The 26,979-nt window shown below is 44.9% G+C and overlaps 3 protein-coding genes across 8 annotated transcripts in view; 2 read left to right on the top strand and 1 right to left on the bottom strand.

The window, feature by feature from the left end:
- Positions 1 to 1,585, bottom strand: part of ccdc186 (coiled-coil domain-containing protein 186) — an 18,880-nt gene extending 17,295 nt beyond the window's left edge. The window contains exons 1-2 of one of the 2 annotated variants that reach the window (XM_081698349.1): positions 1,453 to 1,568; positions 254 to 315 (exon numbers count right to left, since the gene is read on the bottom strand). The gene's annotated coding sequence lies outside the window, so the exon portion shown is untranslated. Of the gene's footprint in view, positions 1 to 253; positions 316 to 1,452 lie in introns of both variants that reach the window. The other variant, XM_027024851.3, reaches the window with a different exon arrangement.
- A 2,939-nt stretch (positions 1,586 to 4,524) lies between these two features.
- tdrd1 (tudor domain containing 1) lies at positions 4,525 to 11,257 on the top strand. The gene is made up of 21 exons (XM_081698348.1): positions 4,525 to 4,695; positions 4,781 to 4,842; positions 4,969 to 5,017; positions 5,165 to 5,282; positions 5,406 to 5,442; positions 5,563 to 5,649; positions 5,720 to 5,899; positions 6,292 to 6,435; positions 6,560 to 6,728; positions 6,824 to 6,910; positions 6,993 to 7,169; positions 7,434 to 7,541; positions 7,659 to 7,829; positions 8,037 to 8,285; positions 8,390 to 8,524; positions 8,660 to 8,767; positions 8,913 to 9,083; positions 9,301 to 9,639; positions 9,879 to 9,995; positions 10,240 to 10,356; positions 10,952 to 11,257. The coding sequence occupies exons 1-21, from the start codon at positions 4,533 to 4,535 to the stop codon at positions 11,125 to 11,127; spliced, it is 2,964 nt and encodes a 987-aa protein (XP_081554474.1). The 5' UTR covers positions 4,525 to 4,532; the 3' UTR covers positions 11,128 to 11,257.
- A 1,747-nt stretch (positions 11,258 to 13,004) lies between these two features.
- On the top strand, positions 13,005 to 26,964 carry vwa2 (von Willebrand factor A domain containing 2). Of its 5 annotated transcripts, none has more exons than XR_014117365.1 (15): positions 13,187 to 13,330; positions 16,103 to 16,164; positions 18,170 to 18,244; positions 18,906 to 19,039; positions 19,140 to 19,249; positions 20,428 to 20,622; positions 21,390 to 21,523; positions 22,155 to 22,284; positions 22,413 to 22,468; positions 22,559 to 22,666; positions 23,564 to 24,142; positions 24,323 to 24,874; positions 25,320 to 25,442; positions 25,681 to 26,561; positions 26,702 to 26,964. XR_014117365.1 is itself a non-coding variant. In XM_027024917.3 (14 exons), exons 2-14 carry the CDS (start codon positions 16,113 to 16,115, stop codon positions 25,788 to 25,790), a joined length of 2,358 nt encoding a protein of 785 aa, XP_026880718.2. In that variant the 5' UTR covers positions 13,005 to 13,149; positions 16,103 to 16,112; the 3' UTR covers positions 25,791 to 26,964. The 5 variants fall into 5 exon arrangements, 3 of the variants coding, with proteins under 3 accessions (XP_026880718.2, XP_026880719.2, XP_026880717.2); XR_014117364.1 differs by having other exon boundaries at positions 25,681 to 26,575; XM_027024917.3 differs by lacking the exon at positions 13,187 to 13,330 and adding an exon at positions 13,005 to 13,149 and having other exon boundaries at positions 25,681 to 26,964.
- Positions 26,965 to 26,979: the final 15 nt, after the last annotated feature.

The following is a 26,979-nucleotide window of genomic DNA, read 5'->3' as shown; positions in this document are numbered from 1 at the left end:
AAACATCTTTAAACTGGTTCACAGCTAGAATACCTTGTCTACTTGAATTTACCATTTTTAGATGGTACTGAGCACATAAAAACAAACATGCATAGTGAGAGTATAAATGCTCTCGTGACCTTCACTGAGACTGCTGCAAATGCATAACCTGTCAGAAGTCAACATGCTGTACAAAATGAACCAAATGTGTTTCCCCTTTTCTTAAATGTACCTTTAAGAACACGAGCAATGGCAAAAGATTGAAAGATATGACCTTTGGACAGAGTGCTCTGAAGCCTGGTAAAGCCTACTGTAAAGTCATAGTACAGGAGCAGTCTGGTAAAATAAGATAAAAACAAAATGCAAAACAATTAGCTAGGCATTGCAAGGGCTACTGAAATAAGAGCTATAGGCCATGTCTAAATCAGGGAGCTACATTCCCTCATTGAATGCATTACGCACCGCAAACACATACGTCCGTGACAAACCTAGATTAACCAGATCAAAAGGTTAGCAAATTCCATTAAATTGATTAATGAAAATTGTCATCACCGGACATTTGTTAAGATCTTATATTCACCCAACAAATAACTGATTAATCAATCAAAAGTCTTGAAAAACAGTTGAGCTTGTGACAAATGGCAGACTTAGCCCAACACATGACAGTTATGGAACCCCCCCCCCCCCCCAAAAAAATAGCTTGAATAAATAAAAAGGATTTTAGAAAGAGACATGACTTGCTGGTAACCGTATTGATCCAACGTTTAAAAGTAAATTAATAAGTGACTAAGCAATCTAGTTTTAAGTCTTCACCTCCTCCTGCGTTAATCGGATGAGACTCGTATCTGGGGAAACTGTGACTTTCTACACTGGGCTGTTTATGATGGGCGCAGAACTTAGCTAACGCCAACAAGCTAAAGATGACACTGATGACACTGGTGTAACTAACCATGAGCTACATTCATAACCCGTTGCTTTAGAGGGAAAATTGTAAAAAAAAAAAAAAAAAAAAAAGAAACCCTCTGGTCGTTTTTGAGAGCTGGTTAGACAGCCCAGATCTTAAAAGGCAACATGTAGCGTTAGTAGCTCGCTAGCTAAAGATATAACGTTAGTTAAACATCACGCACCCCGCTAGTTAGCGAGCTAGCTAGATATCTTCAAGTAAGCTAGTTGGCGGGGTCAAGTAAGATACCAAGCCGTTTGACAGCACGGCGGGGAAAGGGAGAGGTTTGCAAAGAATATATCGCTATCTAGCTACATAAAATAGCCAAATACATATTTTCCGGCCAACCGTATCCACACAGACTGCAAGTGTGTAGCTACGACAGTCGCTAGACTCCACCACCAGACTCTCCCAGAAAACACCTGACTACGCCGCCAGTCTGCTAGCTAGAATTTCTGCCGGATTTGCATCGTTTTCGAGCAAAGGTTAAACACAGAAAACACTCAAATGCAATGCTCAAATGTACTTGCCTGTTATGTTAGATCCATTTACTGAGATTACTATTAATCTTTCAATCCCCCCCCAAAAAAATGATCGTTAACGTTAGTGCTATGTCCCGTTGAGGTGACACATCAACAAATATGGCCCCCGTATTAAACGAACGACAGATACGGAGGCAGAAAGAGGCCAACTGCGCATGCGAATGATAGGACTTTTGTTTGTGCACAGACTAAAATGTCTTGCCACCTACCTAATTTATATGAGCTTTATATTAATTTGTATTGATTTCTGTTGTTGTTTTTATTTGTTTGTTTGTCTGTTTGGAAGGGCGTGCAAGAGCATATTTACATTTACGGCATTTAGCATATGAGCTATTAGGATATGTATCATTTCATTTTATTGATCTCGTTTATAAAAGAAGCACAAAAAAGTATTGATATCTGTAATGAACTATAGAATGTCTTTAGACACATAAGGACGGGTAGGGAATCTATTAACAATCACGATCTGTGACATTATTCGCTGATATTATCTTTGTAGCAATGGTATACCCTACATGATTCTAACGAAAGCACAAAACCGATTAATTAGAAATATGTTGCAAAAGGAACTTTTAATTTAGTAGGGGGGATGCTTGTCTAACTGTCCTTACAGTGGTGAAAAAATACTGAAAAACTAATTCAGAAGCAATAGCTCATTACTTTACAGAATACTGTAGAAAATAGCCAACCTGACAATAAATACAGGTTCTCATTGTGAAACCTGAGTAAAAAGTACTTAATATATATTGTCATTTTCTCTACACCTAGAAGTTGACGGGTCTTGGGACAATGTCTCCAAGGGAAGCTGGTATATTATTGGGAGAATATTTAACATTAAGACAAGATCACAGAGTTTCAATTTAAATCTAGAAAGGAAATGTTCATGAACAAACTTTTTGTTGGCTTGACAAAGCAGATAAAGATGAATAAAAATTTGTTCAGCTCTTATAACACTGATAACCCCCAAAACACTGTTAAATGCAGTTTAAACATAATTCAATCTTGAAATATTGTCAAAATCCTGAAATACTATTAAATGATGTTAAACACTGTAATGTAAAATGAAATGTAATATTAGCTGTTGTGGCTGAAGTCTGATAAGGTAGTTGTTGAGGGGGAGTTGGCTGTGAGGTAGTTGTGGTTGAGGCTGAGGGGTATTTAGCTGTTAGGGTAATTGTGGTTGAAGGCAATTCAGCTGGTGGGATAATTTTTGAGAAGCTGTGGGGGCAATTTGTAATTGAGGGGTATTCAGCTGTTGGGGTTGTTGTGATTGAAGGCTATTAAGATGATGGTGTAGGTGTTAAATGGCAGTGTGGGTATTTTTTAAGGGGTAATTGGGTGTAGGATAGTTGAGGATGAGTATTTAGCTTTGGGGGTAGGTTTTGATGCCCATTTGGCTAGTGGGTGAGATGTTGAAGGGTAATTGCCTGTGCAGTAGTTGAGGCTGTGGGCTTATTTAGCTGTTGTTTTGGTTGTGGTTGAGGGGTTATTTAGCTGGGGGTAGTTGTTGTTGAGGTGAATTTGACTGTTGGGTTTAATTTGTGTTTAAACCGGGGAAGATCTTAAAAAAATCCTCAAAATCTGGTCCTCCTCTTCTTCAGTATTATATTAACTGAATGCTGTCTAGAGGTGAAATACACTCCACACGAAAACATGTCAAGCAGTCTATTGAAACAGACCCCACCCCCCAAAAAACCCCAACTTAAAACCGCCATGCAAACAAAGCCGAGCGACTTTAATTACGCGTAGACTCGTAAAGAACTCATCACTACGTGTGGGCTTCGTTAACATATCGAAAAGGTCAAATTAACCGGATTGTAACAAGGCCTTGGTGGCTAGTGGTATATATTCAAACAGTTGATACAGGTTTTTAATAAAAACGTACATTGCAGACAAATACTAGATTGATGTAAGCGATCTTATCTGTATTTTATTGCTAATCAGCGATAAGGTTACTTAGCCAGTTAACTAGCGTTAGTTTGTTAGTTAACTAGTTAGGTATATATGTTTTGAAATTGGCTAGCAATAGGTAAATGTCAGTACCATATCTAATGTAAATGTGTTGTGTTCATTCCGCATTTAGAGGGATAATGTTTCAGAATATTTAAGGATGACGCTTGGTTTGGGCAATTTTTAGCAGTTAGTTGTGCTAGCCATATCGAATCATTCAGTGTAGCCAACTAGGAAGGCTTAGACGTTACCTAGGTAACATTAGCTAACCAAGGCGCGCACGTGGCCCCAGAGTAATTTGGGCTGTGTAACGGATAAACGTCGTTAGCGAAGATAGATAAGATAAAGTAGTCATCTGCAGTCTGAAATAGAAACGTCAAAAATATTCAAAGCGAGTGTATGTCTGTCATTTTATATTCCCTTGATACGGTAAATGAGCTTGTTCGCTACAACCAGATTATGGTTAAAATGCTACTTGGCGTTATCTAAGATGTGTATTTTAACCTATTCTAGCTTGGTTTAATTAGGTTAATGCTACCTAGCCAGCTAAAGCTACTGTGACTTTTTTAAATTAATTTAACTAACTGCAATGGCCTACTATTAGTTAACCTAAGATGATTCTTTTAAGATGGAGTGTGGTTCAGCTAGCTAGCAAATTGTTTTTAAAAAGTAATAAGACGTCCTCAAAAATGACAAGGTTTCGTCAAATGTGTAGCTATCTAGCTGGCTAGATTAGTCACGATTTGTGGTTTCATTTGGGCAGTTTATGCTATTGATGGGGAAATACGAAGTTCATGTTTACATTTTCAGGCATTATTATTAATAGCATGCATCTCACCGATCTGACCTTTTTCTTCTGAACTCCTTTAAAAAATCATTTAAAGATTCTCATCACTGAAAAGGGGCAAATTGGTTGTACATGGTAAATATTCACTTAATATAAGTGTGATCACTCCACATCCGCTATTCGGTGGACTGCTCACTGGCAATAAAAAGGTTGTTCTGTCTCCCCATTCTCTAGACGTAATTTGCCACTATGTTAGTCGTTGTTGGGTTTTTAAAAATTCATTAATTTGTTTATTGATTTATTTTTTACAGGACTGCGAGGCAGGCGCATTATGAACCGCGGGTTTTCGCCCTCATTAGTCAGGCCGAACCTTCCACTGAGGCGACCTGCAACTGGCCCTGGTACAGTATCACCAAGGCACATTGCCCCACCTTTTCATAACATTGGTACCTGTTTACCCCAAGAGCAGAATCTGGCAAATGGCATCTTAGATGGTATGCTATAGAAACAAAATTAAATTTATGATCAAAATATTGTCTCCATTTATTGTTTAGTAATGCTGATGTCATTTCGATGTAGCCTGTAAAGCTGAAACTAACAGAAAGGAGAATGGGTTGGTGCCCTCGAGGGACAGTGGTGCTGTATGTATCTGACAGGTTTATTTATCTAGGTTAAATATTGTCAACATTTATCCAGAGGTGTGTGATGTATTGTAAAAATGGAATTTCTATTGTTTATTATGAACTAGAAGTGTTTTCCTTTAACAGAGGACTGAACCTATGCCTGTGAAGCTGTGCAGTTACTGCAATCAAAAAGGTGGGTAATGTAGTGTTAAAGTTTCTATACCGTTTCTTCCTTGGGTTAATTACCTTTTGGCATGATGTGCCAACGTTAGGCTGGCTTTTGCTGACTCTGCATGTCCCCCATGTCTTCACTGATATGCTGTTGCTTTTGGCATATTAGGCACTCTCAGGTGCACACGCTGCAAAACAACATGCTACTGTTCTGTAGCCTGTCAGACAGAGGACTGGAAGGCCCATCGCCTCATATGTAAACCATATGTTCCAGACAACAGCACAAGGTAAAATGTAGCATGTGGTGTCAAGAATGTTATTTGCTTTTGATGCTAGATGTCAGAATATAGAATGTTTTATGTTCAACCTGTGATAAACCAAAATATTGAATCACTTTTATATTCAACCAGTGATAAACCAAATGGACCTGGTGTTTTGGAGTCCAAGGTACCATTTTAACCCTGCTTTTTCACTGTAGTAATAAGATCATCTACTTATAATCAAATTTAGCTAGACTGTGTGTGTGTGTGATTGTATGGAGCACTCTATAATGATTTCTTATGACAGGTGACCTGCAATGATGTGGCTCAACCAAAGAGAGTTTTCCTGCGTGACTTGCGAAATAATAGCATCTCTGATGGTGATGAACTGCAGGTGCGTCTAAACTGGATCTTCTGCTTCCTCTTGATGCTTTTCTTATCTAATGAATTAATTCTACCTTAAGGGGACTGTGGTGCAGATGAGGAACCCTGGGAAGTTCTTCATCCACATTCAGTCCAAGGAGATGACGGAAACCCTGAGGAACATCACAATGGAGCTGCAGAAGACCTATGGGAGCTCACATGCAGTTGAATACAAGCCAGAAATTTGGGAAATCTGTGCAGTCAGATTCTCTCTCGATCAGGTTAGTGCTTGCATCAAGCCCATTAGAATTAATAGGAAGGATTGTCTAGTAGCCACAAAGGTCTGAAGAATGTCTCAAAGTAAAACTTTATAGTGTGTATTATGTACTAAGGCAGTGTTGAACCGTTCAGTCTTATAGACAAATAGCACTGAAAACCTTCCCCCCTCCCCCCCCATCTCAGCTCAAAAATAGTTGATTCAGGTCATGATAGGATGGAGACATTACTAAGTGCTAAATCAGCTGTTTCAAATTCTTGTATGAGCTCTGTGATTATGATTATAACTGAATTGTTTAGCTCCTTTGGCAGTCTGGCTGGTTATTAGTAATAGCAAGACTATAACACTTCCATAAAAAACTGGCTACATAAACCTGGATGACTTATTTCCCTTCAGAACTGGTATCGAGGTGAAATGATGTCTGTTGATTTGGATCGCCAAACTGCAAAAGCACTCTACATAGACTTTGGAAATGAGGAAGATGTCACATTTGACCGGCTGCGCCCCCTGCCAGCAAACATTGACACTGCACCACCATTTGTAAGGGTTTCCCCTCTGTTTGGAAGCATAGTGTTTTATTGATTGATATGCAAGTGTCATTGTGTTATCAAACTGTTCCAGAGACTGTGTTTACCAGACCTAATGTGTTAACTGTATTTGGCAGGCCTTACAGTGTCGTGTTGCTGGTGTAACAGCACTGATGGGTGCTTGGTCAGGTGAATGCGCTATTGCAGTGAGACACTTGGTTGCTGGAAAGAATCTGACTTTCACTGTGGTGGAAAGCAGAAACAGTAGCACCCTGCTTGCCGTAGATGCCCATCTGTCTGCCCTTGGTAAAACATATTCAGTTGAAATAGTCATGTCAAGATGTGGCACAGAGTACACCATTTCAAAAAAAAAAAAAAAAATCCACATTCTTGTTCAACAGGCAAGAACTTGAGCACTTTCCTAATTGACCAGGGATATGCGGTGAAAGAGCACACCCCTACCAAGCCACGGACTGAGCAGGATATCAGTGAGTTCTCTCCAGAAGGTTTGTGTATTTTCAGTGGTTTGGCTAAATAAATAATTCTTTTGTTCATCACCCTTTTTTTAAGCTGCTTTGATGACCGCATCTTTTGAGAACTTTAAACGTCTGTCTTCTGGGAAGAATGAAAACACTGAAGCTCAGCCACCAGAGCCGTTGACCCAGGGGGTGGGAGACACCTTTACAGCCATAGTTACCCACCTCCAGTCCCCTTCAGAGATCATCTGCCAAAAGCTTGAAAATGCCAGTGAGTCAGATGTATTCCTGTTTTCCTACTAATTGCAGTTATGAGAAGAGAGAGGAGCTTCAGCATCACACAGCATCCCCCAGCTTTTAAGTCCAAGACACTCCAATACTGGCACAGTGTTAACACTGATTTGCTGGCTCTACTCCTTTTCCACTGACAGGGTTAATCAACTGTATATCATTTTCTGTTGGAGTTGTATACTGTTTGTCATCTTCTCTGTATCTGCATGTGATGGAGGTGTTTCGGAACTTTTTTTCTGTGCAGGTATTATCCAGCAGTTACAAATGAGTCTGAGAGAACACTGCGCGAAGACCCAGTCTAGCGAGGACTTTAGGCCTGCTCCTGGGACAGTTTGCTGTTCTCTTTTCTCAGGTGAGATTAGGTCTAAGCACTGCATTCTCATTAGAAGGTTGGTTTATATTTTTACCTTGTTGGTGTTTCAGTGTTATTGAATAGTTGTGTGCTTATTTCTTCTGCTGCTTTCATTAGAGGACAAGCAGTGGTATAGGGCCAAAGTGCTGGCTTATTCATCTGAGGATCGAGTGTGTGTGGGTTACATTGACTTTGGGAACTCAGAAGAGGTGACCCTGAATCACTTGAGACCAATCAGTGTGGATCTGTTGGTTTTGGCTACCCAAGCAATCCCCTGCAACCTGGCAGGTAGAGCAGTTTTTCCACCTGCTGGTTCTGAGTCACTGACTTTCAAACAACTTGTCTGCCTATGTGCCCTCTGCTTTCTACAGAACTGCTCTGTTCCCTGACCGTTTCAGAGAAACTGATAGTAAAATAATTTGGTGATATTTTTTTACCGCATTGAGGAAAAAGGCCTGTCCTATTCTGTATCTTGGTTTTTCATCTCCATTCTAGGAGTTAAGCCTACCTCAGACACTTGGTCAGATGAGGCCGTGTTGATGCTCAAGCACTTGGTGTGTAACCGTTTCATCAAGGTGGAAATTCTTGGACAGCGAGACAAGATGGCTTTGGTCTCCTTGGTTGATGAGTCCAGTGATCCTCAGATCAACATAGCTGAGCTGCTGGTTACTACAGGCTATGCTGCTGTGGACAATATGGAGACAGAAGAGGATGCGAGGGAGGGGCTTGGCTCTGGAAACACTGGTATGTCAAGAATGAATGCTTCTTGCCTTATTTATTGTTGCCATTTATTGCTACACTGATTTATATTTTTGTGCATTTTTCCCCCACATGCATGTTTTCCTTAGCAGTTGATACTCAAGCTCTGAACAAATTGCAGTGGTCATGTGTGGAACTTCCTATTGATGGCCAGAAGGTAGTGCTAGTGATCAGTGTACTGGAAACCCCTGGGGAATTCTATTGCTATAATTACAACTCAGAAGGTATGGCTGTCGTATTCAGTCTTTGTTCTGTCAGAACTAAAGTGAATATTGACAGTAGTGTGTCGCTCAGTCTGCACTCAGAGTTCAGTTTCCATATGAGCTTTCCTTGTTGATCCTTATTGTTCCTTTTGACAGGCATGCATACCCTGGCAGAGTTGTCCTCTGCTCTGATGAAGCACTGCAAGACTGCAAGGACTTCATTCAGCCCTGTTGTTGGAGAACCCTGCTGTGCTCTTTACAGTGGTTAGTTACACTTTCTCCTGCGGTTCTTCACGTTTTAAATATTAACAAGTTCATGGACTAGTGAATTATATGGTCACCCTGTATAGGAATAGATTTGTACAAGCTTTAATTAATCTGTGCCATGTTTCCTCCTGTGTGTGCGCAGGTGATGCACGCTGGTACAGAGCCATGGTGCAGAGTGTGGAGGGAACAGGGAAGGCTAGTGTGTGCTTTGTAGATTATGGTAACTCTTGTGAGGTAGAGGTAGGCCATCTCCGAGCCATCCACCCCAGTATGCTCAAGCACCCTTTCCAGGCCATTCGTTGCTGGCTTGCAGGTACATCTCTAGACAGTCATTTAAAAACGTGTTATACAGAGTGTACACTGCTTTGTGCAGAGGTGTTCACCTTGTCTACAAAGGATGGGTGTGGCTGTAAGTTTTAATTTTCATCAAGCAGGAGTACACTGTGTGAAAGCCCACAGCTGCTCCAGCCATTTGCAGATAAGATCAACTTTTTAAAATATTGCCTGTCCCATTGCTCACCTGTCTGTAGGGGTGGAGCCCGTTGGAGGCCAGTGGAGTAAGGAGGCAGTGCAGAGGTTCCGGGCCCTGTGTGTGGGCAAGCAGCTCAATGCAAGAGTGCTCTCCATCACAGAGAGGGGCTATGGTGTGGAGCTGGAGTGTGGGGACCACAGCGTCGCTGCCATGATTATCTCAGAACAGCTCGCGCAGCCTTTTGGACAGGAGACCAGGGCTGCAGTGCAAACAGCCAGTGCCAGCGGCCCCGCAGAGGCGGCTCCGGTGCAAATGCCCGTGCCTGCTAAGAACCCGCCGCTCACGGAGCTCCTGGCTGTCACTGGGAAAAAAGCTACCCCATTACAGACAACTACAAGTGAATGCACATTACATTCATATTCCAGTGCTGAAGGACCACAGCACTGTTGAGGGTTTTTTATCCAGTACACCTCACACAGCTGCTGGGGGATGTGGGCCTGTAGGACAATCAGAGCACTGTTAATTTTGATTTTCTTTACACAAGACAGTTACAGAATTGTCACAATCATTAAACTTTTAACACGGCCTGTTGCTATTGGTTGCCCTTGTGATTGACTGGTGTTTCCTTTTGATCAGTTGCTTCCTTTGCTTTGGACTGGAAGACGCTGGCATTGCCTTGCAATGAGACTTTTCAGCCACAGGTGGCAGCAGTAGTCAGCCCAAGTCTTTTCTTTGTGATGAATCCTAGAAAGGGTGAGAATCCTTAACTCACTCACTTTTTAAATTGTAAGTTTGTCTTGAGCTTGATTCTGGTCCTGACACTGCCAGCATCAATAATTGTTTTGGCTGGGCTTTGATCTGGGCCAGTAGCCTTAGACAAGACTACAGTCTTAGTACTCCATTTACTAGCACAGAATTTGTTAATTTTGTTGCAGGGGAACTTGAAATGGACTACATGTTACCTTAGTATGAGTGTGTCTTCTTCTGCCCCCTGTAGTGAATGTAGAGGCATTGCAGGCTGTTATGAAGGACGTGGCGCAGTACTGTAGCAGAGGGCCTCAGGCCAACCAGAGCACCCCACCACATGGAGCTGCCTGCTGTGCTCAGTTCTCAGGTCACTTTTACAGACACGTCCACCAACTTTCTATGACACAGATCTGCAGCAGCAGTGCACAAACTACTGACGCTTGACAGTAATGCAGTGTTTTTACACCATGCAACCCTGCACAAATGTCTCCACTGAGCCTTAACACTCTCTTCCCCCCCCCCCCCCCCCCCCATCAGGAGTAAATGTGAAGTTGCTTTAAAAATAGGCTGGAGTGTATAGGTAAAAGCTCTGATTGAAACAATACTATGGGTAAAGTTTAGTGAACTCAGGAAAGAAACTGTAAGACCAATGCAGTGATAGAATTCTGGTCCAAGCCAATAATTCCATGTCAGACCTAAAGTAAAGTAATTATATCCTTCCAGCATGTAACAGTGCATTTAAAGCACCATGTGCAGGAAAGAATTATTGACATTCCAGCATAGAGATAATTGTAGTTGTTGTGGGTTTTTTGTCATTTGTGTGTTTAATTACAAAGACATTTGTATTGGCACATCTGATAGAGCTGGGACTGTTTTAGCTAGATTTTGTTGTTACTAGGCAGTCACTGTAGTTATAGTTAAAACATTGGAGTGAACATTCCCTTAAATGTCTCCACATCCAGGTGACAAAAACTGGTACAGAGCTATTGTACTGGACACAACAAGCACACACGTGAGTGTGGTTTATGCAGATTATGGGAACACTGAGAGGGTTCCTCTCTCCAGCATCCTGCCCATCCCTAATGAACTCTTACAGCACCCATTGCAGATCGCCAGGTGTGCTCTCTCAGGTAGGTGAGCCAGAGGTGTGCTCTGCCATTGGAGCAATGGCATGTACAACATGTTTTGTTCTTGTGGATGGGCAGGTAAGGAGTGCTTCCCTGCTATGTGGCCTCCTGAGGTCCTGGAACTCTTCAAAATCCAGCTGAGCAGCAGGGTGCAGGCCTCTGTCGAAAGCTTTGATGGCGTCTTCAATCTGCTGATGCTTACCCAGCACACGGGTCAATGGGGCAGCAACATCAACACGGTCATCCTGGGTGCGGTGCAGAAAAGTCCAATTAGGGCTGGTATAGATGTGCTGGCCCAGGTCACACAGGCCCCACCTCAGGGGCAGACGCAGGCCAGCAGTGCAGCCACTTCCTCCACAGACACTGGGAAGACCCCTCTTGGCCTCATAGGTACAGCTTTGGGACAGAGTGAGTGATTTCTACCAGAATATTGTCAGTAGAAATAAACATGTTTAAATTGACAACTTCCACTAGACTCATTGCATTTAAGTTACATAAGAGGGATAAATTAGCAAGTATATTTTGGCTGATTCCATGGCAAATGAGCCAAATAGCAACATACTATTCACACTAAGAAATCCCACTATAAAATTAAGGCCTGCACATGTAAAAGACATTTCTAGTGCTGTGCAAGTAAAGCTGAACTGTATTACTGAAGGTCATTTAAGCTGTGGTATGACTGGAAAACATTCCGTGCAGTCTCTCTTTGAAATGCAGGTTGTGCTGCTTCAGTATGCAGGTGCTCTCCCACCTGGAATTTTTCACAGGGCCCAGAGCTGTTATTTAGCAGGCAGCCTTGTCATGATATTCAGAGGAGATATTCATTCATGTATTATGTCCGATTCCAGAAAAAAAGACGACACAGGCTATCCTGGAAAATGAGCCACTACAGGTCAATGGAGATTCAAAGTGCAAGAGGAATAGTGGGTATTGATGAGCAACCTGAGGTCTGATGCAAAATATTAGTAATTACACTGCTCAAGAACATTCTGATGCAATGAAGAAATGTAACTGTTTATTGACGCATGAAAGATGATTGACTGATTTTAGATGGAATGATTAGTAGGATATTTTTGTTTCTGGTTTTAATTGTTTTTCTAGAGGTAGTGTTTCTATACCTCTGGATAGGTTATATGGACCTTCATTTTTACTTGAACTTTAATGCTTAGTCCTGTGATTCCTTTTCCTAGCTCCCAGTTCTGTATGCTGCTGTGCTGAACTTAAGCAAAAGGTAAAGAGATGATGATGCTGATTATTATTATTATTTTAAATGTATTTCTTTTTTTTTCTTTTTTTTACTGTTTTAAGGATAATTGTACCCTTTTCTCTTCTCCCAGATTGACCATGTTGAGGAGTTGATCCTCCAGCTCCTGAAGCAGATAGGAGATCCAAAAAAATGAAGCATTCAGATTTTTGAGCATCTGAGCAAAGTTTAAAACTGTTTTGTTTCTTGTACTGTTTTTTTTATACAGTATTTTTGCAGAGTACAGAAAAGTACTGTTTATATTACAAATGTACAGGATTGTACATGATGGTCTTGATCAGGTCCCAGTTTAGCATGTTGGAGCTTTATTTTTGTTTTACTGAGAAACTGTGAAAAGCACCATTGTTTGGTTTTACGCTGCTCTCACTAATCAGCCTCAGCTCCTATCACGTTACAGCCAGGTTGTCGTGTCTTGTTGCCAAACCTCAATTATTTTGTTTTGGATGTGTTAATTTTGCATAATAAGCGTTCTCATCTGACACACTATCGGTTCATAAAGCCTGGCTTTTTGATATTTTAGTTGCAGTTTTAATAAAGTTCTTTGTCTGACAGTACATTTTTGTACTTGCTTTTTTTGAGCTTGCAGCATCCATGTTTTTCAGGTTTAAAAAACAAACAAAGCTCCGAACAGTTAGACGGTGTCTAGGCCAAGTGGCCGGAGGTGTTTAGTCAGGGCTGGGATGAGGCATGGCCTGTAGGCGGGGGCGCCAGTGCAGCACACAGCCTGTGGGGCGAGGGCTAGGCGAAGAATCACTGGACCTGTTGAGAGGTAAGTCTATATCGCAGCTTTAGCCTTTTAATTCTAACCGGTAGACGCGTTTAACAGTGAATTTGCAACCTGCTTTTTTTGCGGCTTCTACCTTCGGAAACGTTTTAATTTTTGAATGGCAAAGCTATGACGGACAATTTAACCAGTGGACCGAATGCAAGAATCTGCGATGACCGATGGGGTAATACAGAGCTGTAAAAACGCTTATTGTGATTATCGCTGAAAGGATTAAAAGGCATAAGCCGAGCCCGTTTCCTAATTCACTATTATTTACGAACAAACGAATTTATTCATAAAATCAGTGATTACGTTGAGAGAAACTACTTCGGGTAATGTTCTTGTTTGCAGTTCTGTACTGGCTTAATGGAGAGCGCCTGTTAAATATACTTTTTAAAGTCGTGCAGATGTCGTCCATACATCTTTAATGGTGCGGTGCGGTGCTGTGCTTTGTTTTATTACGATGTTGCCGGATAAAGCCTTCAGATTTACAAACCCGACCTTTACCATTCTCTTACAAAAGTATCTTGTGACAGCTGATATCCCATACTTGCGTCTTTAAGTCCTTATAGCAAGGACATCTGTTTTGAGGTTCTCCCCAACAAATATTGTTGAAAACTTGGTTAGTGTGAGGATTTGTTCCGATTAATGTGAGTCCTGTAACTGTCTGAAGTTCCAAAGACTTTCTGTTCTAATTATGACCTCTAAAGGCAACTTCTGACTTCAAGGGCAAATGACTAATGGGGTTATTTTCTGATGGCTGCTTTCTTATTGCACTCATGTCCTCAAACATATTTCAACACAAATTGAAGCACCAATCTAAAATATGACTTTGCTTGAGCCATATTGACAGACTTCTGTTTTTGTTTTAGTCTTTATTAGTCATTATTCTATTAAATACCAATGACTAGGTAACATATTGGGCTTTAGAAAAAAAGATACATGAAACATGTATTTAAGGAAAGCCTAGTTTTTACAGAAATATAAAAAAACAAACAAACAAAAAAAAAACATGGGACATGAGCAAAGATAAAAGCACCTACCTAAACATCATCTCTCTCTTTCTCTCCCCATCCCTTCCTGCCTCTAACACAATGCTGAGAACTTCATAGCCACAGTGCACATTTCTGATGCTTATCATAAAGTGGCTCCATCCACTGCAGGTTGCACAGAGGCGGTCCTGTGCCTAGCCTTGAGATGCCTATCAGTAATACAGACCATATTCTGTAAAAACTGCAGATCCGGTGCTGCCTAAATCCGGACATCCACTCCACTGATAGCCAGGAAACGTAGCTTCTCTCATCAACCATGCGAGTTCATATTCCTTTCAGAAGCTGACATTCTGCTCTCTCAAATTCCAAACACAGAAATCTTCTGTTTCCAGTCAGTGTTTCTGCAGTAATTATGGTTTATGCATTTGGTCCCACCTGTGCACAACACCTCCTGGATTCATGCCTTCTATGGCAGAGACTACAGATGGCAAACTGGGACATTCAAAGATTATCCATAAGGCACTTGGTTTAGAATACCCTCCATGATCTCTTTTGAATCCCCAAACTGATAACAACACTGCATTTCAACTGCTCCTTATACCTGGAGCACGACCAAGCCGACACCACAGCCTAGACACAACATGTTCCCCCCATGGCTTATGTTCTCTTTATCAACGTGTTGCTCTAAGTACCGAGAACTACATCCAAAGCAGACTAGATGGTTTCATGATTGTTATCTTTGGCACAGTCCTGTCCTTGCAGAAATGCTGCAGTGTGTTTTTGTGACCATAGAGACTGAATGCAGGTAAGATGATAACATGGTGTGGTCCATGTTTTTCCTTGAGTGACAGTGATTGTATGTGGCCCCACCCCCCGCCCCTCCAGACAGCAACAATGAATTATGTAGACGGTAGCTTATGCTGTTCATGTAAATAGCTTAAACTATGAGCTAGTGGCCATTACATAATTATTTTTTTGGCTTTTCATTATTTTACTACTTGGTGAATAAATAAAAGATTACTGCGGTGCTCTGACACAGAGCCAGCCCCTACAATTTGTTGCTTTTGCCTGACTTCAGTTTCACTTTGAGCTGGATAATAGAATAAGCGGGTGTTTGAATGAAAACTCCAGGCGATGCGTATTCCCTAACCTGGTGTGGTGCCATGAGCTGATGTTTCCTAGTATGCCCCTAATTTAATCTTATTCAAGTTGGGCCCTTGAAGACATGCCCTTTTGACCTGGGGCTGTAAGAATGGAGCATGGAGCAGAGGAGGGTGTGGGAGTGTGAGCTGATGGGAGCTGTGTCAGGCTGCTTTCTCCTCTCATCGCTGAGGTTAAGCCTCTTACTATGCTTCTCACAAAACACACACAAGTCAATGATTAGTCCACCCTTGGCGACAGAGGGACCGACTGACGTGAGCTTGGGCGCTGGCTGGCTGAAGTCTCTGTTATGTTAAGCACGTGTGTGATGGTAACTTTGTGATTTACACCCTGCTATTAGTGTGTTTTAAAAAAAATTTGTTTTTAATTATTTTTTTAAAAATCTGCTTACCTTTTGCCTTGTGTGTGTGTGTGTGTGTGTATACAGTTGTGAGACACATCACCTACACCCCCTGATGAGTTTAATTATTTAGGTTTTGGGGGAGGGGGTCCCAAAATATCCCTACTGTTTCTTTTGTTAAATTGTTAATGTGGCCTGTGACCCTGATAGGCCATAAAAAGCCTTTCCACTTGGTGTTGCTGTAAGCTCAACCAGTGTAGTGGTCAGCTGGTTAATTCCTGAGCAAGGTTTTCCTCTCTGCTGTTTTAGACATTCATAGCTGCTCTCACCATCGTTAGTGGTCTCAGGGCCTCTTTCATGGTCACTGCTTTTAACCTGCTCTCTGTTTGCACTTCTTAAAAACTGGGTGGTCCCTAAAAGAAAAACAACATTTTAACTGTTTCCTGTTTGCTCCTCATTTTAGGTTTCCAACAATGTGCTCGGGCAGCCAGCTACAACTCTTCCTAGCAATCCTGCTCACTCGAGGTAAGAGAGAGAGAGACGTGTAGAGCAAGGCCTCGTTCATGTACATTGGAATTATTTCAGAACTTTGGTCTTGCACACATTGATCCTTATCAACTGAAATGGGCATAATTTCTGAAAAACCATTATTGGGTTCTTGCGCACAACCCTATTTTCTAAACAATAGTTTTAGGTAAGATTGTAGGCTGGGTCATTCATATTTTACAGGATCTGAAGTGCTGTCTGGGTTTGAAGATCATAGCCTGAATTATAGACCTAGTATAGTTACCATACGATACAAAAATAAGACCCATGTGTAGTCTCCCTTGGATTATGTGTGTTGAACTGAAAATCTTTCAGGTCGTGGCATTTATATTGATGATGAGGACTATGAGAACTGCTGTACCTGGTAAACACACCACAGAGACTAATTTGGGATTCTATTTGTGAGAATGCCTTTAATTAGACAGATGAGCTTGCCGAATATGTTTTGGGGGGTTTGGGAGTTTGCAGGGGATGCATTGGTTTCAGGCCTTATCTTAGATTTCAGTTAAAAGAAAACAACAACAACTGTAAAATGATATTGCTTCTTTTTCTCTTCCTCACTCCTTGAGTCAGGTTCCTGAGCTCTATACATGCTTGAACAAAATATTACACTTCAACAAGAACAATATCATGGCTCTCTGTGTTCTTTAGCCTTACAGTCTATTGGTGAAATAAGTGCTTTCTTGTCAAGTAATGTAACGTAAATACTCAGGGGGCCGAATCAGCCTCAGACCGTGGCTAAAGTGAGAAGGCTGGATTAAGACCTGCTCTGCTCTCCCACCATCTTCCTCTATATAGACACACTGGACATGCACTGGTGTACATCCATAAATTAGAGCAAGGCGAGGCAGAGAGACAGTGCCTCTTCCACAGCTCTAAAGGGGCAGTGAAAATACCTCCCAGTTGAGAATTTACAGATTTCCGGCAGTTTAGGAGTTCAGGAGGGGGTTTTCAGCCACGTTTTCAGGAGTTTAGGACGGGGTTTTCAGCCACGGCTCTGGTGCCCTTCTGATGATTCACATTCATTCATCACTTAATAGGGCCAGTGTATGGACATGCTACATTCTACACAGCCCAAAACAAACCTGGTTCACAGATGACTAGAATCCTTTTGTGCTATTTGTTCTGGCTGTTTCTTGTTATTCTCAGTTTGACCATTTTTGTGGTTGAGACCCATCACCATGGAGAGTGGTGCAGAGTACTACTCCGCACCTGCACGTAGAAGGCGCCCTCCACCGCGAAGGGCCAAACAGCTTCAACGGTTCTTTGCTGCTTGGCTGCCTGGCTCGGCGAGGACACGGGTAGTCGGGGATCTCTGCTCGGAGCTTTCTGCATGGCTCCCTCCGCTCAATCAGCCTTTGTATGCATGACCGGGAACGTTGCCCTGATCGCTCGAGTGGCCAGAGCCGGCCCATCAGAGGAGAGGGCGCCTGCTTTCTGCCCGTTCAGTGGGTGTTGCTGGAATGCCGAGCGCTCTTAATTATCCCTGTAAAAAGGGCCGGGAGCGTCTGAGTCGGGGAGAGAGGGACACGTGGAGTCGTGTCCTGGGGCTGGGGTCAGGATGGCTAGCTGTAAACTAGTGCTCAAATAAAGGGCTGTCATTTCACACATGTTCCCTGTCGTTGACATTGCTGGTAGCAGAGTAATGTCCCTGTCATTTGTTTCTCTAAGCCTCATTAGAGACTCAGCTTTGTGCTCCCATGCTGATCTTGATCTGACCTTTCATAAACTCCAGTTAAAGAAAACAGCTGGGCTGTAGTGGCAGTGGTAGCTCAGTGGTTAATGTGCTTGACTAGTAATCAGAAGGTTCAAGCCCCACCACCTCCAAGTTGCCCCAGTTGGGCCCCTGAGCAAGGCCTGAGTAAGTTGTGTTGAGACATAATTGTAAGTTGCTTTGGATAAAAGTGTCAGCTAAATGCCATGAATGTAAATGAAAGTTGCTGTGTTCTCTTCCTTTACCATAGTCTGTGTTCTCTTTCTTCAGCGTGTTCTGGTTTTGCTGTGCAGGAGATCCAGACTGACCACGAAACCATTCTGAAGATCAATGCTGCTGGACAGAGTAAGTATTTGCTACCTACCACTTAAAACATGAGCAGAAACCTCAACTGTGACAAGCAAGTGAAAAAACCGAAGCGCCTGTGAATGATCAAGGTCAGGTTTTATTTGTATTTCGCAATAAGAATAAGGCATGAGAAGGTGCAGAATGTCTGTGTGTTAATGGAGCATGGGTTACTTTCGTTTGGAGTGTGGTGCACACGGGCGCGTGCGTGCATGCGTGTGTGTGTGTGTGTGTGTGTGTGCACGTGTGCACGTGTGCTCTCGTACTCGCGCACGTGCATGTGTGTTTTCACAGACCCTAGCTGCTGTTTCGTCCTCCTGTTCCTGACAGGTTGTAACATGACAACTCCACATGTTATAATTTAGTCTTTTGACTAGCACAAACACGCTATGTTTGCGTGTGTGTGTGTTTGGTGGAGAAATAAGACTGGACATGCCACAAGCCACAGCTGAGCTCCTTGCGTGTGTCAGGTACAGGGCATGGTGAGAGTTTGTCTTGTGCTGTTTGTCTGTAGTCATCAATGCTTCCTGTGCTCCTGTAGAAAACTCCTCAAATGTGTGTCAAATGGAAAATACCTTGAGAGTTCTTCAATATGATGTGTTTATTTATTTGAGGGGTGTGTGTGTGTGTGTGTGTGTGTGTGTGTGTGTGGCGAGGACAGTTATGCAGTGCTCGGCAGCCATGGATGTCCTGTTCGTGATGGATGGCTCCTATAGCGTTGGGAAAGGTGGCTTTGAGAGGTCCCGCCACTGTGTCCTAAAGCTGTGTGAGGCTCTGGACATTGGCCCTGACATGGTCAGCGAACAGCAGCACTGACATGAATGCACTAGTGTAAGGTCCCGTGTCCACCCAGGTCCAGGAGCTCTCGTTCAATCGCCTCCCGGTGTCTCGTCAGGTGCGGGTCGGGGTGCTCCTGTTCAGCTCCTCCCCCAGGCTGGAGATCTCTTTGGACTCCTATGGCAGCAGAGAGGAGCTGAGGAAACGCATCAAGAAGATCCAGTACAGGTCGGTGCCCCGCGCATGCCCTGCACATGCCCCGCGCATGCCCCGCGCTGCTGTGCCTTCCCTGTGCTTCATCTAGTGATGGTTTTGCCGGGAGTTTCACATAGCCTGGAGTTGCCAGCCCACATGCAGGCTCTGTTGTTTATGCCCTACGCCTGGTAAGGGTTTTTGTGTGCACATGTGTGAATTTGATGAGCTATTGTGGTCAGGTTAGCACTGTGTGCTAATGTGGCTATTGTGCTCTGTAATGACAACCCTGCTAGATTTACACCACAACAAGAGACAGCTGGCCTGTTCTTACAGCGGACAGAACATACCATTTCCCCCTGGAGGGGTGTGAGATTACTGTTTCAGATGGCTTTCGGTGCTTGTCGGTCCAGCTGAACAACTGCACCCTGTCGCTGGTAGGGTCATGCTGGCTACTTGCCAGTCATTCCGCTGTAAGGCGGATAAAAACCTCCAAGCCCGCCGTAGGAAGGAATACCTCCTGGATTAGAGGGGCACAGAAGGGCACTGTGAGAAATCGGCACAGTTAAATCATGGCTTGACGGAGTGTCATAAAATCTGTCAATTGTAATGAAATTTGTCCCAGAGGTTCAAGATGCTTTAGGCTTGATATGGTGTGTAGGTCCAGCCAGAGGGGTGACTCTGAACTGGAGGAGGTGGAGAACACTCAAAGGTGTTTGAGGGGTGTTGGGGCGAGTGTAGTGAGATTGGGGCGTTTAATGGGTATTAAGTCAAGGCCTGGGGGCACGGTGGAGCTTTACAGCCATCAAATTAATACTAGATCAGTGGCATGTGTGCTCAGTAGACACCATCTCTGACACATACACTCCCTGCCCTTCTCACTTTTTAAAGTGTGTCTTCTCCTCTGAGGGGTGTGGACACCCACACAGCAGAGCGTAAATGTCTGACTAAGCCTCTTTACAAAGAGTGGAACATCATATCAGAGTACACCAACACTCAGCACACAAGTATGTTGCCCTGTAAGAGGGCGTTTAGAGTTATGTACTAAAGAGTAAACGTTCTGCCAGTCTTTTATATCCTCTAGTTGAATCCACGAATTAATTCTAATTTCTGGTTTGAGCTTATGACTTTTATTGTTTGAACCTGAAGTGCGTGCCTCTGTACTAGTTCCTAATAAATTCATTTGAAGTCTGTTCTCTCTTTATTTTTTTCAGAGGAGGGAGTACTCAGACAGGTCTGGCTTTGAAGTACGTCTTGAAGAAGGGGTTTCCCAGCAGACACAACTCCACCGTGCCTCGTGTTGTTGTCCTCCTCTCTGATGGAAAGTCCCAGGGTGCTGTGCAGCTGGCTGCCTCAGAGCTTAAGCAGACTGGGGTCTCTCTGTTCGCCGTGGGCCTTCGATATCCCAGGTAGCCTGTTTGCAGCGAGGCGCGTTTGGCGGGAGTTTGTCCTCGGCACCCGCGCGTTTGCGGCGGCTGGTTTGCGCAGCGCTGTTCCGTGCGGATTCCAAGTGGAATCACGCGGGAAGGTCCCAGCATCGGGGCCGACATCAGGTCAGGAGGTTCGCACTGCGTGGGAAACAGGTGTGCTGATGGTTTTCCGACAGTGCTTCTGTGCAGGGGCAGGTGGACGGCAGTGCTTTGAATGGCTGCTGACAGGGGGGTGCAGCGTAGCCATACAGTCTGGGACAGCTGAGAGGCTTGGGACAGGAATTGGCAGGTGCAGGAAGAAGAGAAAATCTTTACAGTTAAAGACATTTAAGCACCACAAACTCTGCAGGGGCATGTGCGCATATTTGTGATGAAAGATGCAGGGAAAGTTTTATAGCTCTCTGCGGTCTCTTTGAGGCTGTTGACATCAGGCATCTCGCTATATATCTGCGGTTTTCCCTAACAGCACTTATATTCAGCCATAGATTAAAAATTCGGCATCGGTCTAGCGTGTGTGTGTTGGGGTAGGGGCTTATGTGTTCATATGTGTGAATGTTTAATGTTTGTTGTATTGATATGTTTTTACTCAAAATCCTGAATGATTACAGAGAAATTAAAAATCTTTACAATGTTAGACAAAGCTGTTAATAATCTTGTGATGTAACAGCAATACATTTTAATATCATCAACTACAATCTAGCAGCATAACACACACACACACACTCTCACACCTCTCTCTGTGGCAGGTGGGAAGAGCTGCACTCTCTGGCCAGTATTCCCACAGAGAGTCACGTTTTCTTTGCTGAGCATGTCCTGGATGCTGTGAACGGGTTGTGCACGGCCCTCACCGCTGCCTCCGCCTGCTCGGCCGTCCCCTCAGGTACAGCTCTCAGCACTGGGGCACCAGGCCCCACCCTCCCCTCCCTCACCTCCCTCTCCACTCTCTCCACCCTTCACTCCCTCTCCACCCTCTCCTCTCCACCCTCTCCTCCCTCCCCTCCCCCTCCACCCCCTCCATCCTCCCCTCCCTCCCCTCCCTCTCCACCCTCCCCTCCCTCCCCCTCCACCCTCCCCTCCATCCTCCCCTCCATCCTCCCCTCCCTCACCTCCCTCTCCACTCTCTCCACCCTTCACTCCCTCTCCACCCTCTCCTCCCTCCTCTCCACCCTCCCCTCCCTCTCCACCCTCTCCTCCCTCCCCTCCCACTCCACCCTCCCCTCCCTCCCCCTCCACCCTCCCCTCCATCCTCCCCTCCATCCTCCCCTCCCTCACCTCCTTCTCCACTCTCTCCACCCTTCACTCCCTCTCCACCCTCTCCTCCCTCCTCTCCACCCTCCCCTCCCTCTCTGCATCTATGCACTCTCCCCACTCTCCCTTTCACACTCCCTCCCGTGTGCTTCCCGGAAGCCGCTGACGTGTGTGCGTGTGTGTGCGTGTGTGTGCGTGTGTGTGTGCGTGTGTGTGTGTGCGTGTGTGTGTGTGTGTGTGTGTGTGTGTGTGTGCATCTGCAGGGTGCAGGGTGGAGTCTTATCCCTGTGTGCAGAAAACCCTGGAGACAGTGAAGGAGCTGCAAGGCAGCTTCATGTGCTGGAAGGGCACCAGGGGCTACTTTCCATACACCTCATTATGTCCCTACTACAGGCACGAGAAGTTCATCCCTCACTATGGCCCCAAAGAAAGCGCACACTCAAACCTCTCTCATATATACACGTTGATATACTGTCCATGAGGTGAGGAAACCTGCCCATGTCTAACTGTGTATATTACAGATATACCAACGCTTACAAGCCATTCCCCACTGTCTGTCACCGAACAGTATGTTCAGGTAGGATCACGTCTCATATCAAACTCCTTAAATCTCAAACTTGTTGCTAGATAATGAGATGCTCACTCTCTGCTCCCTGTCTCTGCTCAGACCCTTGTGATTCCCAGCCGTGTCAGAATGGGGGGACATGTGTGTCCGAGGGACTGGGGAAGTACCACTGCGAGTGTCCTACAGGTTACGGTAGTGACCCCAGCTGTGGTAAGGCCCACTCCAGTCTCGCCTTAACCTATTGGCTACTGGAGCCCTACCATTGGCAATTGCTCCATGGTTTCTTATAGGGGTTTGGTTGTGCTGTCAAGTGTGTGTGTGTGGGATGCTGGTCGGCATGGTTTCGCTTTACATCCTGGCTCCTATTTCATCCGGGGTCACGGCAGGCTGGAACCCACGCAGGCTCCTCTGAAAGCTTCGGTCCTTCTGATGAAAAGGACACATTCCACATCTCTAAATGTTGCCGTAGTAATCCACATTATTGCACAGTGCGGTGATGTGCAACGAACCCCGCAACCCTGTGCCCAGCCAAGTGACTCAGTCTAGTTCACTGATTTGTTTACTCCCTACAAGTACACATGCCAGCATACACACACACACACACACACACACTCTCTCTCTCTCTCTCTCTCTCTCTCTCCCTCTCTCCTTGATGTTTGCTTAAGTTAGGGTTTTCTTAATTTGCGTGAAAGGGAGCATAGTGAAAATAATGAAAAGAAGCAGCTCTGATGAAGTTTCTTTGAATCACTAATACGCAGCAGTGTTGCCCGTCAGGACTGATAACATCCCAACCTACCCTACTCCTGCAGCCAGAGCTCACAGACTGCACTTAGAGACCGAGAAGTGCTCCTTTCCTTGGTTTAGGCTCCTTCTTTCCTCAGCATTTGTGGTGCTTGTGTTTGTTTATTGGTGAAAGGAAAAGGGCCAAACCGAGCTCCTTCACTCCCGATCCTGATCGTACATGTCAGACTAAAATAGCCCAAGTGTCCTACAGGCTGGCATGTAGAGTTCGTTTGTAGTTTGTAGCAGTGGTGCGCTTTGCTGTGCACGGGAGCCGAGGCCGTGCAATCCCAGGTGACTCCTGACCGTACGCCTCTCTGTTCCCAGCTCCTCTGCTCACACTGGACTGCTCTGTGGACATGCTCTTCCTGGTGGAGAGTTCGAGCGCCCTGACGCTGGAGGGCTTCCTGCGCTTCAAGTCCTTCCTGAAGCGCTTCGTGCAGGCCGTGCTGACTTCGGAAGCCCCCGTGAAGGTGGGCCTGGCCCAGTACAGCGCCGAAGCCAGGGTGGAAGCCAGGCTGGGCCAGTACAGGGACCCGGTGAAGCTGGCGCAGGCCGTGGAGGCTCTGCGGTACCAGAGCAGGGAGGCGAAGACAGGCGAGGCCCTGCGCTACGTCACGCGCCACGGCTTCCAGAGCTCCCCCGTGTACGCTGATGTCCAGGATGACTTGCCTCGCGTGCTGGTGCTCCTCACTGGCACACCGTCGGCAGACGCGGTCGTGGAGCCGGCCAAATACGCGCGGGACAGGGAGGTGTTCATCATCGGCATCGCGCCGGACAGGATGAAGGCCGAGGTCAACAACATCACGGGAAACCCCCAGCGCACCATCACATTCAGCTCTCCGGACAGGCTGATGGCCAAGATCCCTGAGCTCAAAGCCAAGATCTGCAGCGTGGACAGCCAGGGTACTGTGATTTGCCCTTCCTCTAATATAGCCAGACTGATGCAGATCCAGGACAGGAATAGTTCTGTAGTGCCTCCCTTCCTGGCCTGTTTATTGTCATATTCTTTTAGGATGACCTCTCTGATGACTTCCATGCTTTATGTTGTTTACAGATATGGGTAAAATCTTTTGTCTCTTACAGGTTGTCTGGGCCAGGCGGTGGACCTCGTCTTTGTCCTGGACGCCTCTGGAAATGTGGGGAAGGACAACTTTGTCCACCTGCAGGACTTTGTGCGCAGCGTCTCAGTGCAGTTCGACGTGAACCGCGACGTGGCTCAGCTGGGGCTGGTGGTGTTCGGCCGGCGGCCGGTCACCGTCTTCCAGCTGGACGGCCACGCCTCGGGCTCGGCCGTGCTGGCTGCCGTGAGCAAGGCGCCCTTCCTCGGGGGGAGGGCATCCACAGGTTCGGCGCTGCTCCACGTGCACTCTCACAGCTTGACGGTGGGCAGGGGTGCACGGCCGGGCGTGGCCAAAGCCGTGGTGGTGCTGACGGACGGCTCGGGGGCGGAGGACGCGGCCGTGCCCGCCCAGCAGCTCCGCGACAGCGGCGCGGCCGTGTTTGTCGTCGGCACAGGGGACACGCAGCACGACGGCCTCGTGCGCATCGCCGGCTCGGAGGATCACGTGATCGTGGTGCCTTCCTACGAAGACCTGAAGTACTCGGAGGATGTGCTGGTGCAGTTGGTTTGTGCAGGTGAGAGCGTCGCAAAAAACAAGGACCTTCATTCTGATGCACAGCCGTGAAATCTACACGCAAAAGTTATTGCTTTAGATAAATTCTGATGCAATGCACAATAAAAAGGGGGTTGTATACAGTATAAGAATGACTGCCTATATATATGTGTGTCTATATAGTCTATATGTGTATCAGTCTCCTACCTCAGCAAAATTGACTATAAGTATAATATTGACTTCAAGTATAAAGTTGACAAGTCTTCCCTGTAAGTCTATTGAAACAAATATGATATCCATCTACTGAAATGTAAAATGAAAACAAAAAAACAATAATAATGTGTAATAATTACCCATCAGCACTCTGCACCGAGCCCAGTAAACGCCAGCCGTAACAGTCCCCATGCTGCCTGTCCTCTCTGGGCTGTGATATGGCTTTATTTCTCCCTGCCTCCGCCTCACTGCAGATGCGAAGAAAACCGTGGACCCATGCAGGCCCAACCCCTGCATGAATGACGGTGTGTGCGTCCTATCAAACCGGAGCTACCGCTGTGACTGCCAGGGGTGGGAGGGCCCCCACTGTGAGACGCGTGCGTACCAGTTAGGGTTTTTGAGTCACTCCGTTGTAGTGGTCATTCTCCAGGAAAGGAGAAGCTTGCTGGCAGAAGTACTTATGCTATCAGAATTGCTCACTGGGATAGCGACAGTTGGCACTTCCAATAGCAGCTCCTCTTGAGTTTGTGTTTGTGCAGCATTGTTGTGTTAACCCGTGCTTGGCTGATGTTGAGACTCCATTACTGATCCTTTATGTACCGCCTTCCTCTGCAGAAAGCAGACGCCTACCCTCCAGAGGAGATCTCCCCAGAGCCGCCAGACAGAGGAGTCCACAGCACCTCTATAGAGAGCAGCGCAGGGGACACGTTGGTCGATTGCAATGATCAAACAGATAAAACGTGCACATGCACACGCATTAAGAAAATTGGCATTATTACTAAAAGAGTACCATCCTAAAAGAGTGCCATCTTGCCAAACAGGATAAAGGGAAACACTTAAAAGGAAGCATGTGTTCTGTGAGATTTAGACTGGCTCACTGTCAACTACCTAGTGCAGGATGACAGGATACAGGGGGTGTGGGGGGTGTTTGGGCCTGCTGCTACTCCTACCCAGCATGCACTAGTGAACATATCATTACGCTCACAGTGAGGGAGGTGAAACTCCCACTTCCTTTCTGTTTGTTTAAAGTTAAGAGTGCAGTCATGAAAGCGGAATCGACTCATTGCCTAAATGTGCTATCATTTATAAAAATTACTTTACTTCTTTACATCAGCAGCTTTTATAGAAATGTCCATGTTGATTAGATAATGGGATCTGTTGTCCAGTTTTTCTTTGCATTGTTTAAGATCAGTTTCAAACAGTTGTTTCCTGACTGTTTGCGACCTGTTAATATTTGATGACCAGAAAATGTCTGCTACAAAAAATGTCTCTGACGGGAGGCACATGTCAAATATTTATTTTGTATGCATAGCTATTGTTTGTCTGAACTGTAAAAATATTACATTTTCTAACATGTTTTGGATGCCTTATAACGCAATGTTGTACATACTAATCATACTTTACTTTTGGTGCCATCTCCCGGAGACAACGAATACGCTGAACATTGTTTTGGGTTTGTGACGTTTCAGAAATATTTGGATAAAGATTAAGATAAGGTACAGGTGCATGGGTGCGTATTCATACGTCAACATTTTTTTTCAGTACAGATTTTTATTTGAATAAAAAGTGCATTTTTAGCTAGCATACAGTAATATGTCAAACTGGAACTGAATTTGTAATATGTATTTACACCTAGGCTACCAGCATACATGAACCAAGCCACAATCAAGACTGTAACCAAATGTTGAGGGAAATGGGACCCTTTGTAGCATGCTGCAATGAGAAACAAATGGCTTTCACAGTTCTCCCATCTTCTGACCTTCCTTAACTGTAACAAACAAACAACCCCCCCCCCAAAAAAACCCCAGCCCACAGCTTTCTGTGATGTGCTCATATACTGTTAAAATGTATTCAAATGCCTTCCTTTTTTTAAAAATAAAAAGATTTAAATAGAGCGATTCCACAGTGTCCATT

The sequence above is a fragment of the Electrophorus electricus genome, chromosome 15 (genome assembly GCF_041902795.1).
Source record: "Electrophorus electricus isolate QZ-2024a chromosome 15, ASM4190279v1, whole genome shotgun sequence".
NCBI lineage: Eukaryota > Metazoa > Chordata > Actinopteri > Gymnotiformes > Gymnotidae > Electrophorus > Electrophorus electricus.
Note: the sequence above shows the minus strand (reverse complement) of the source record. Positions and strands in the feature narration are given on the sequence as shown.